The sequence below is a fragment of the Arachis ipaensis genome, chromosome B7, assembly GCF_059453495.1.
Source record: "Arachis ipaensis isolate K30076 ecotype BB chromosome B7, ASM5945349v1, whole genome shotgun sequence".
Lineage (NCBI taxonomy): Eukaryota > Viridiplantae > Streptophyta > Magnoliopsida > Fabales > Fabaceae > Arachis > Arachis ipaensis.
Genome location: NC_142442.1, coordinates 17,020,999 through 17,033,214, shown reverse-complemented (window position 1 = coordinate 17,033,214; position 12,216 = coordinate 17,020,999). Strand labels below are relative to the sequence as shown.

Sequence of the window (12,216 nt, the reverse complement as noted above, 5' to 3'; positions counted from 1 at the left end):
ATAAATCTAAAATTAAAGAACTATATACATAAAAAATTTTAAATTGGGAGGTCACTGCCTTCAATGCATGAGGCTCTCCCCTGCTATTGTCCATATTAATATACTAGGTATTATTAAGAGACATTTTATTATTTTATTATACATAGTTAAATATTCTAACATGTAACACTGACGGTTTATGTCAGCATACTATGTTAGCACAATATTAATAAAAATATTTAAAATTTAAATTAAAAAATAAAAAATTTAAAAATTAATTTAAAAATTAAAACTCATAAATTTCATTACCAAATTAAATATTAAATCCCAATTCAGTATTTAAAAAAAAGGCGCATAAGTACTTGAGTAACCACCATTAGAAACAAAGAAAAAAAAAAAAAGAAATAAGCACGAATAACTGTATATGAAGAATAACAAGTAACTGTGAGAGAACGTAACTTTTGAAATGAGACTCAAAACTTACGATGAAAATACATAGTAAAATAGTCCTAACTCCAAACTAATCATTTTTGTGCTAGGTTTAGTAGCCACTCTTTTTTTTTAAGTTATTCTTAAGATTCTGATTTAAATAAATTTTTAGTCTCAATAAGGTATGTATGTGATTTATATTTTTGTTATTTTCTAATTTTGTTCTATTTTGTTTTTCTCATTTGGTAAAAAAATGTGTAAAAATTTGTTTAAATTTATCATTTTTAACTATATAATTTTCAATCAAAACAAATATTAAGAACCAAAGAGTTGTAAACTTTTTGACTTGACGGAACTTCTTAACTGTTGGTTCAATAGGGCCTTCTACGGCGATTTCAAATATGGGGATCTTGATTTGAGTGTAGCTATATATATATATATGGATTCAGGTGTCCTAGCAGAGAAAAATAATGAACAAGAGACAGAAGGTATAATTTGATCTGAAATTTTTGTTAATTTTAATATTATTTCTTAGAATTTTGTGATCGATCACTTTTGTCACCATCAAATTATATTTTGTTTAGAAAAAAATATTTTTCATACACCAAATATTCTTAACATCTATATAAAAATATAGTTATTATTAATTAATTATATTTAAAATATTTTTTAATTAACAAAATAAAGAGGATGTGTATTTGATTGTTAAAAAAATATTATTATTAAAACGATGTTTATTAGAGAAGGTGTAATTGTAGTGGGATTTGTTTGTTTATACATGTTATATTACATACAGAAGAATTTTACGTGATAGATTTTGTGATTTGTAGTCATCAATTAGTCATTATTAATATTTATAATAGTGTTAGATTATACTTAATAGTATAAAATGACTCACTCTTCTTTGATTGGTTAAATACTAGTTAAATTTTAATAAAAGTACAGAGCCTCTAAACTTTCCCTTATTGTTGTTTGAAAATTGAATCCGTAAGCTAGCATTAACTATTGAGTATTGAATGTTAAAAATAGTTCCAAGATTAGACCAAGTTATTTTTATTTATGAAAAATGCTGAAACATAGCTGAGCATAGCATCACAATCACAATTATTGTACTATACAGTAACATACTACTCTCCTAAAGCACTACATCTCTCCATAGGAGGATGGCTTAGTTTATCAGCTTGATTACCATAATAAAAGATAAATAATTAATTAAGAACAAAAAAGAAAGAAGAGCCATGTTGGTGGTGTTAAGCCAATGCAATTAAGCTGCTGGAGCAGTGCATTTAGGAGATTTTCCCTGAATCATCGGCTTGGCGTTACGGCACACGGCGGTCGCCGGAGAACCGTTGAAAGTGAGGTCGACATCACTTAGCACCACTCCCTCGCAAGGTACACCACTGCTGCATATGAGACTCACTCCTTCCTGTGTTCCTGAAGTTCCCCTAATGTTCTTGAAGGTAACATTGCTTATCTTTATTTTCGATGGACTCTATATATACAAAGCACAAAATTGTATAAGAATATATATAATCGATTAGAATTGATTAAAAGATGATTATTATTATTATTAATACCTGTTTAGAGCACTGATTCCAAGGACAATACTCCTGATCAATGATAATAGGATTCTTGACATTAATCATGGTAATATCTTGATAAGTAAGACCAGAAATAGGAGAAGTGCCAGGGGCACTAGGCCAAGTCTTGATCCTGAGGCCATTATCAGTGTTTGTGAAAGTGACCTGCTTCACAGTAAGATCTTGCACGGGAAGCTCAGTGGTGAACTTGCCAAGGCTTCCAACGCTGATGCCATGGCCGGGTCCACATTTCACATTGGAGATGGTGGTCTGAACACTTCCGTCGCCGATCGAGATGCAGTCGTCGCCGGTGGCGATGTTAGTGTTGAGGATCTTGACGTCAGTTGATCTTCCCATGTGGATTCCGTCGGTGTTGATGCTGTTTCCAGGGTTGCTGATCTTGAAGCCATCAAATGTGAAGTTCTGGCACCCCAAAATGTCTACGTTGAAGTTTTTGCTGTCTTTTGAAGTTATTGATCCTACAACTGAATGCTTCACGAAATTGAAACCGAAATTCTGTTCCAACAAACACATCGTTAATAATTAGGAATCAGATATATATTTTTTGGTGCAAATTTGCAACAGTTGCCTTTACGTACTACTTCAGAATCGTCATATAATTTACATATAATTTTTGGTGAAAATTTGCAACAGTTGCCTTAACATGAAAACAATCGTTACATAAGTGTATGTTTCACAGGTGAAAACTAAACTGAGGTACAGTCTGACTCTAGGTGAAACTGACGCACCTCAATTTCTACCATGTTTACCATATATTTTTGTTTAAAATGTAAAAATAATTTACAACACACAACTTCAGAAAAATATGCCAAAATACACTGTTTATACTTTATATTTACAATCATGTTAAGTATTGTAAAAAATCGGTTAAAGTAATTCGTATAAAATACTAATACAAAATATATATCGAAAATAATTTACACATATATTCATATGCGATAACTAATTTGATGTTTAATATATATATATAGTATTTTTGTATTTTATTATAGAAAAAAAAACTCAATAGATACAAAAATAAAAGATAAAAAAGTTTTTATTGTATGTTATTGTTGTATGAGAGAACAATAATATTTATTTATACTAATTATTAAACTAATTTTGAATTTTAAAATAAGTTAAAACAAACTAAATAATTTGTTAGAGAAAGATAAGTATAACTAATTTAAAAAAAAGATAAGCATAACACATTTTTGTTTTTAGAAAAAAAAATAAAAAATAAAAATAAAATAAAAAATTAATAATATTTAAAAATTAATCACTTCAAATAATTTTAGAAAAAATCAATCAAAAAAGGGAATAATTATTTATTACCATTGAAAGCCTAGCGCAATTAGGGTTCTTTCCGCAATCATTTTGTTTCCAAGCAGTTGCACCTTGACCATCAAAAACACCGGAGCCAGATATTGTAAGGAAGTCAACATATTCAAACTTAACCCATTGCCATTCATTATTAAGGTCTTTAGGGTTTGGTGGAGCTATAATTGTGCCATCAACATACAACTCAATTGGTGCCTTACAAGGCCCTTTCACTGCCACTGCTTTCATTCTGTATTGCCCTGATGGAATTATAATCTTGCTTGCTGTTGCTGATTGACATGCTTCATTCCAAGCATTTGCAAGAGCCTTTAAAAAAATAATTATTTAAAAAAATTGAAAATAAATAAAAATTAATCAAAAATATTTAGAGAAAGTTTGGTTTATCCTTTCGGAAAATTACTTGTAGATGAACACTCTTAAAAAGAATTGAATTGTATTTTGTTCGAGTGTGTTAAGAGTAAGTTAAAGAAACTGATCTTTATTTGGGTGTGATAGAATAATATTTTTTAGTCAAAAGATAATTAAAAATATATGTTTTTTTTTAACAAAAGAGCTCAACACAAAAAGTGGAGAAAGAACAATAACAAGTAAACAGAAAAATAAAAAAAGAACAAGAAGAAAAACAAAAGAAAAAATCACAAAACAGTTCATCAACTATTTTTGCGCTCCTTTTTTTTATAATATACTTCTGATCTTATATTCGTGTAAACATCTCCAGCCATTCCAAACTTGTTAAAATTCTGTCAATCTGGTTGCAAGTTCCGATTGCAAGATCGATCTCTCAAATATTTTTGACAATTTGAAAATAATTTTCATACCTTCGTTTTCATCAAAAATAATTTTTAAAACCTCCACAAGAATAATTTTACAAACATAAAATAATTAAAACCAAATATATAATACAATTGTTTACTATACATTTTCATTTCCATTCCACCAAATTTAATCTTGAGGATACCCAAAAATGAAAACCAAACGTGATCTTTGAAAAATATATTAGGTATATTCTAAATGTTGAATATATATATATCCGTGTGTGTGTGTTTTTCTTGACAAATTAAACTATGAGTTCATCAAATGATGTGTACGAAGGATCTTACCTGAGTTATATCTGAATTAGGTACCCCACCAAATTTTGAAATAGGAATATCAGCAGATTGAACAATACCACTAGATGTAGCCAGTAATATGAATAAAACAAGTGTTGTGATGCTAGACTTCATCGTTTTTTTGTTTTTTGTTTTTTGTTTTTTTTTTTTTTATTTTGGAGACTTTAGCCTTTATTTGAAATATACTAATAACTATGAATCTTACTCTGCAAAAGTTGTGTGAAAAGCTTTTATAATGGTTTTGTGAAGCTTCAAAGCCGTTGATCATGTTAACAGACTTCTTTCAAATTAATTTCATCCACAAATATTGGTTGGTTTGTTTTTAATTACGAAAATTTATTTTTAGCAATTTTTTTATTAACGTTGATTTGAAAACGTCATATTTACTAAATATATATTTCTATTTGTTTTAGAGGATAATTTAGTTGATAGTGAGTGAATCTTATCACTTTGGTTCGAATTAATTTAGATCTACGCATTTTAATTTCTTTATCAAATTCAATCTAATTAGAGTTTGATTAATTTGGATGAATTAATTGGATTACTCATTTAATTTAATTTAAAAAAATATTTTTTTATTATAGTTTATCAAACAAATTTAATCAACGAAATTATACTAATTTATGTATAAGGTGAGACAATACCATGTAATTTAGTTTCAAGTTCATGTATTGTAAGCTACATAAATTATAAAAATTAAAAAACAAAATTTGAAATCATAAAACAAAGAGTAAAGGGGCAAAATATTGCTATATAAGTAGTGACTAGTAACTAAAAAGTTGGGGATAAATACTTAAAGCAACTCCTTCAATGAACTCTTTTTACGTGTACATAAAGTAAAATAATTTTAAATTTTATTTTGTATTGGAGTTGATTGATAAAATGATCAGTTTAACAGTTTTATTAAAAAAAATTATTTCAGTAGAAAATTAATTGGTTTCGCTAGAAAATCAACTAGAGCCAACTAGTTTTAAAATAAAAGGTGTGTTACAAGAAAGAGAAAACAAATTCACTACTCTTAATTTTTCAAATTTTAAAACTAAAAACAGAAGAAATTAATTTGAGTTAGCTTATAATGTAGTTGATTCCCTAGATTTTTTTAAGATTAATTAAATTTTGTTACCTTGTATAAACTTTAAAATGAACCAAAACTAAATATTAGAATAATAAATCTCACATTTAATCTCAAGTTATTCTTAAAATAATTTTTTGTAAAATCCAAAATAAAATTCAACTCAAACCATTATTAAAGATACTCATTAAATTATGTAAACAGTAGTAAAAAATAATAATTAAAGGGAGTCATTAGTTTGGGTTATGTACTAAATTTTGACTTTTTTTTTTAATAAAAAAATCCAACACAATAAAATAGAGCAAAGAACAAATAAAACTAAAAAAAATAAAAATTTTTAATTATTTTTAATATTATCATCAACACAACTTAAATCTTCCACTTTTTATAGCACATAAATAATTTATCTATAATTTCTAATATTTGTGTTTTATTCTAAAAAGGTAGTTCGTTTTTTTTCAATCAAATATTTCATATGGAAATAAAACTCAAATAATATATTAAATTTTAACACGCATAGAAAAGTGAATAAAACTCGAACACAAATGAATTTACTTGTTAAAAAATAAAATAAATTGGGTTAATTTAATAATATTATTTAATTATTTTTAATTGAATCAATCTCCTACTTTTTAGGTAATTAAGTACATTGTTAATTAGATTTAATTTAGATCTTATCATTTAAATTTTTTTTAACTTCTTCTAAAAACTTTAAAAAAAATTACTTTTTTCCTCTTTCTCATCTGGTTTAAGCACCACCATCACGCATACATCACTCTTTAGCTCTTTCCTATCTCAACTTTTTTGAGTCAATATTCTTTTTTATTTTTGTCTTTCTTATAGTAAAGTTTACGAACGTCTTGTCTATGGAAGCCTTATTAGCTACTATGCACGGACAAATACAGACACGCAGGACACTGTTTATAAGCGAATTTAAAATTTTTATAAGACACGATATATATAAAATATAAAATATTTTTTAGGATAATTTATCTAAATAAATAAAGTAGATAAAATCTTTATTCAAATACACAAAACAGAAACATGTTACGTGTATGTGCAATTTTGTATTTTTATGTAACCTGTGGGAAGCAACCACGGTTTCTAATTTTTACATAAACCGTGGCTGCTTAGGACGGATTATGATTGTTTTGTGTTGTGTGTAAACCGTGGCAAGTAGCCACGGATTACGAAGGGAAGAAGGAAGCCATAAACCGTGGCAGGCTCCCACGGTTTATGAAGATGGCTAGATGGTGATAAAACATTGTGGGAGGGAGAGGGAGAAGAACTGATATACTGATCAGTAGTCAGTACTATCCATTAGAAGAGTTTCAGAATTTGAGTAGAAAAAAAGAAAAAAAAAAAAAAGACAGAATCTCAATCATATGATGAGTGAGTGGGCTCCTATTAAATTTTGTTTGCTTAATATAGTGTGAAAGAACATAATTCTGATTGAAGTTTATTTGCATTAGCAGTTAGCACCATTAGCATGCTATATGCATGAGTTGAACTACACTTTCTTTACATACATAGAATAGAAGCCTTGAGGAATGGAATTTTTTTTTTATAAAGTTTAAATACCAATGGCGTATTTATTGTCAATGGGGACATGATTTGATTTTGGATTGGGAGGAGTATTCTGCTTAATATAAACTCGTGTATAAAATAAAAATAGTAACTAAATAATGAATCTTTAAAGGATTCTTGATTTAAAACTTTATTACTTGAATATAAAATATATTGTATATCAACTTCATATTTACAGAAGTTTAAATTCATATATTTTCTTCTCTAGTGATTTTTCAGAAGCATTTTAATTCGTAAAATATTAAGATAAAAGAGACTTTTGAAGACTAAGGAATCCTTTAAATGTGATCCTTTATTTAGTTTTTTATTATAATAATTTAAAAAAAATTGAAATAAACACATTTAAATAGATTTAGTGTCTTTTTAAAATTAAATACATATTCAAAATACAAACTAAATAAAACTGAAATTTAAAATTTAAAATTTCTGTTTTAGTTCTAGCATTTTTTAATTATTAAAAGATTATCATTTAAATATACATCCAAAAATTATATTCAGTAAAATTAAAAATTTTAATTTTAAAATCCAAAAAATAAATCTTAAGGGTTTTAATTATTAACCCACACATCTAAAACCCTACAAGAGATCATATTTTGAACTAATATGTTAGATATATTTTTATTGAATAAGATCTAAAAAACTTAACTTAATTATTCATTTTAATCATTTTAAAACCATTAATAAAAAAATAAGAAATATTAGATACGTTTTTATCGAATAAGATATAAAAAAATTAATTTTTTTTCTTTTTTTCACTCAAATTCTGAAACTCTTCTAATGGATAGTACTGACTACTGATCAGTATATCAGTCTCTCTCCCTCTTCCTCCCACAACGTTTTATCACTATCTAGCCATCGGTTTATGGCTTCCTTCTTCCGTTCGTAATCCGTGACTACTTGCCACGGTTTACACACAACACAAAACAATCATAATCCGTCCTAAGCAGCCACGGTTTATGTAGAAATTAAAAACCGTGGTTGCTTCCCACGGATTACATAGAAATGAAAAATTGCACATACATGTAACATGTTTCTGTTTTGTGTATTTGAGTAAATATTTCATCTACTTTATTTATTTGGGTAAATTGCCCTATTTTTTAGATAAATTTTAATGATATTTTAATATTTAATTAATATTAAAATATAAATTAATTTTTTTAATTATACGAAATATTTAAAATATTTTTTATTTTAATAATTAATAATATATATTATTTATACACTTATTTCAAGAGTATATATTAAAAATAAAGTTAGACATATTTACACATGATAGTATTTAAGTGTATTCAAATGTATACAATAAATTTTTTTTTATTAAAATACGGTCAGTTGAACACAGAAAATAGACATATCCAGAATCAAGCATGGGAATAAAATTGATTTGTGTCTTAAAGCAGGTTGAAGAACAGATGGTAAATGTTGTAAAAGCGAAGGAATAGTCAGTAAATAGACAATGTACTGCTTAGCGGCATGGTTGTCATCCAGCATATCAGGCCCAATTACATCGATGTTTGTCAGATAAAATGGACGCACGGCTAAAGTTATCGCCCTTGCAGTAATAAAAAAAAGTTCATCTGCCGGGATGATATTTTTTGTCTGGCAAGAATAATTATCTAAGTGCAGTTATATATCTAGCAATAGATATATAACTACCACTTTTATTGCTCCCGTTGAACTGAATTAAATCCTTCGCTGCTAAATCTGCATCTTGAGGATTGTCATCAACAATGCCTTTCCATCCTTTTGGATCAGTAAACATGACCAAAGACCCATTGCAAGTGATGTCACAATGTTTAAATTCTGAGCACTTGAAATGCATTCACTGAACTCTGAAAGAATGGAGAAACCGAGAGAAGTTAGCCTCCGTGCCTAGTAAATCCATATTCTTCTCTCTTCAGGTGTACCAATTGCCAGAAAGCAAAAGTTCTGCTTTGAATCTAGAACCACGTATACATCCATTAATAATATATTTCATAGGTGTGTTAAACAAGAAAAATAAAAATGAGTCGTTAGACCTCTCAAAGCTGAGAAAAAATAATAAAGCAACCAAAACATCTTGATAGTCATATTTGGCATGCCATCACATTGAAATGCTTGACATGCTGATCGGACATGAGAAATCAAAGAAGTGTCCGTGCTTTATAGTTTATTAGTTGTTGCTTTTCTTTTCTTTGGATGAGTACAAGTATGTTTTTTTATTGGCATTGTGATTCTAGACTCAATTTTTAGAACATCAGTTATATTTATTTATAATAATTTCATATTTTCAGTCAAAACTTAATAAATTCATAACATTTTTAATAAAATGTATTAACTTCATAATATATTACTTCATATTTATTTATAATAGTTTCATATTTTCTATGCATTCATATAGATTAATATAATGAATACTCAATTTGAACTAATCTTTTATGTTCTCATTAATTTATAGAAGTTATTACATTGTATAAATTGCAAGATACAAGTACTACCACAAACAACATATGCTGAATAATTACTACAACAAAATGATATAAACTCAAGCCTTAAAGAAATAAAATTTAATTTACATCAAATTCAAGCTACTGCTACTACTTCTTCCTACTTATTAACACGAATAACAAGAATAAGAATAATATTATCTGCGAGATTCACCCTAACAGCAACAATGGTGATATCCTTTTTTCTCCTAACACTGGTTTATTTTCATTTTTTTTCAGCTAGATTGTTGAATTGTTCAATGCATCCCTCAAAAAGTATTTAAAAAAGTAGATGGAACACGGATTAGGACACAAAAATAGAACAAGATAATCACTACATTGACAAGTACAGAATCCAATAACAGATCAAATATAAAACGAATAATAGAATATTGGAACTCACTATTGGCAGCTAGAGAGAGAGATCACCTAATTTGTTGCTTGATCGAGGGGAGTCGCGGCTGGCAGAGAGAGAGAGAAGGAGTCGTGACTGACGAAGGGGAGATGAGGAAGGGGCTGGTTTCGGTGAGGGGGAGAGGAGGTGGAGAAAGGAGGCGCTGACGGCGACGGGGCTAACAGAGCCGCGGAAAGAATAGAGGATTAGAAAGAGAACGGGAGAAGAGAGGTTAGAGAGAGAGGGGGAGAGGAGGAAGGGGCTAGTTTCGGTGAGGGGGAGAAGAGGTGGCAAAAGGAGTCGCCAGTGGCGGCGGGGAGAGGAGAGAGAGTTTGGGAGAAGAGAGGTTAGAGAGAAAGGGGATTTCGAAATGAAGGGGTAAGGGTTTGCGCTTGGAGTTTTAGGGTTCATTACTGTCATATTTACTGGCGGATAAATTCGACAGTAACGCATTGCGGGTCAACAAAACACAACATTCCACTAATTGGGTTTAGCGGTGGAAAAATTTGCCGATAAATCCCACGCTACATTTTACGCCTATTTTTTTTTCTCCAATTATTACCAGCGCATTTACTGTCGGAAGCATAAATCCACCGGTAATTACTTAACCTGACGAATTCTACACCAAAACTGTTAATAAATCTACCAGTAATGTGCGACGCTAAATAGGCGGGTATTCATCGTGTTTTTTGTAGTGGAGACTAAGCCAGGACATCATTGGCGAGGTAGGGTTAAACAAAATCAAATTTGCAGAGGAAAAATATATGAATTGCTTCTGTGGGTATCACGCAAGAATATGCAAGGCGACTATTGCGGAAAATCATGGAAGATTGTTGTTGGGTACCCCATGTACAAAGTAAGAAATCGAATCATTGCATAAAAAGTTTTTTAGATTTGTAGAATGGTTCTAAGCATTGGGTTCATTGCAGGAAAATCAACCATATTTTAAGTTCTTCGCTTGGGTTGACGCTATTTTTTATCTCAGCCACAAAAAGGCCGCTATGGAAGATGCTAGTGAACTGCAGGAATTAGTGAGTATAGTTGGTGGATTCTAAGATAGATTGATGCACCAGCAAAATAGAGTGTGTGCACTAAAAAGGTGTCAACTGTCAAGATACAAAGGCAAATAAAAAATGCAAGAAGACTTGGTTTAAGGCAATTTATTTTGTATTTTGTGCTGCAGGTTGTGTTGTTGTGTTTAAGTGAATTGTTAGATCTTAGTTTTTTCAAAATGATAGTTATCTAGTTATGTAATTTAAAACCTATGAACGAATGAAGTCCTTATCAATTTGACTCAATATATTCCTCTTTATGAGCATATGAGTCCTTATCAGTCTGACTCAATATATTTCTATTGGATTTGGATCCTCTAAATTTTGAATTTCACTTTAGAGAGTAAAATTTAATCTTTCACTATTTATTTCATAGATGGGACCAAGAGAAAATATGAGAGAGAGACCATTCAAGAGTGAGAGATCAAACTTTACTTTCTAAAGTGAAATTTAAAATTTAGAAGATCCAAATCCATTTCTATTTATGAGCAGATGTGATCAGCTGTTAATTGAATGATACGGAACCCAAACTATTGATTTAATTTCAGAAACATATATAATAATTGATACCATATATTTAGTGGTCCAAGCACTACATTAAAAGTAAATAATAATGTCATATATTTTTAGTATTTCTAGTATTGGATAACTATATAAATTAATAGTGTCTAATAATCATAGATCATTACATGCAGTAGCATGAGTATGAACATGCCAAAATAGAGTTTTATGATATTTTTGGATGATAAAAATGAGAAACTAAATTATTATTAAATTACATCTTTTATCATGAAATTTCAACCTAAGAAAAATAAAACAATTCATGTCATCACTTATTTTTTGGAGCTTTGAAGTCTAAATTTGGTATGAATTGGAACATCCTTGAAGAAGTGCTTTGCTTAAGCTACCAGTATTTTTGTTGAAATCTCTTCATTAGCACGAGGAGGTGGAATAAGAAGTGGAGTGCTAGCTAGATTGGACTGACAGAGGGTGGTGTGGCCCAATAATTGAGGAGATACATGAATATATATTGGGTGCTAATACTTCATCCCCTTATAATATCATCCGATTTTTTTTTTTTTTTTTGGCTAAGAAGCCACATATTACCTTCATGCATCTGATTAATTTCCGTGTCTCTTTTAATAGGATGCGATCCAAACTCTATATTACAAGTAGTAGGATTATATCAATACATCTCGTAATTTAGA

At 29.0% G+C, this 12,216-nt stretch overlaps 1 protein-coding gene across 1 annotated transcript; it reads right to left on the bottom strand.

The window, feature by feature from the left end:
- Positions 1-1,672: 1,672 nt before the first annotated feature.
- Positions 1,673-4,552, bottom strand: LOC107608638 (polygalacturonase-like). Its single transcript, XM_016310366.3, has 4 exons — positions 4,430-4,552; positions 3,324-3,635; positions 1,986-2,504; positions 1,673-1,900 (listed from the first exon to the last, which is right to left on the bottom strand). Exons 1-4 carry the CDS (start codon positions 4,550-4,552, stop codon positions 1,673-1,675), a joined length of 1,182 nt encoding a protein of 393 aa, XP_016165852.1.
- Between the last annotated feature and the right edge of the window lie 7,664 nt (positions 4,553-12,216).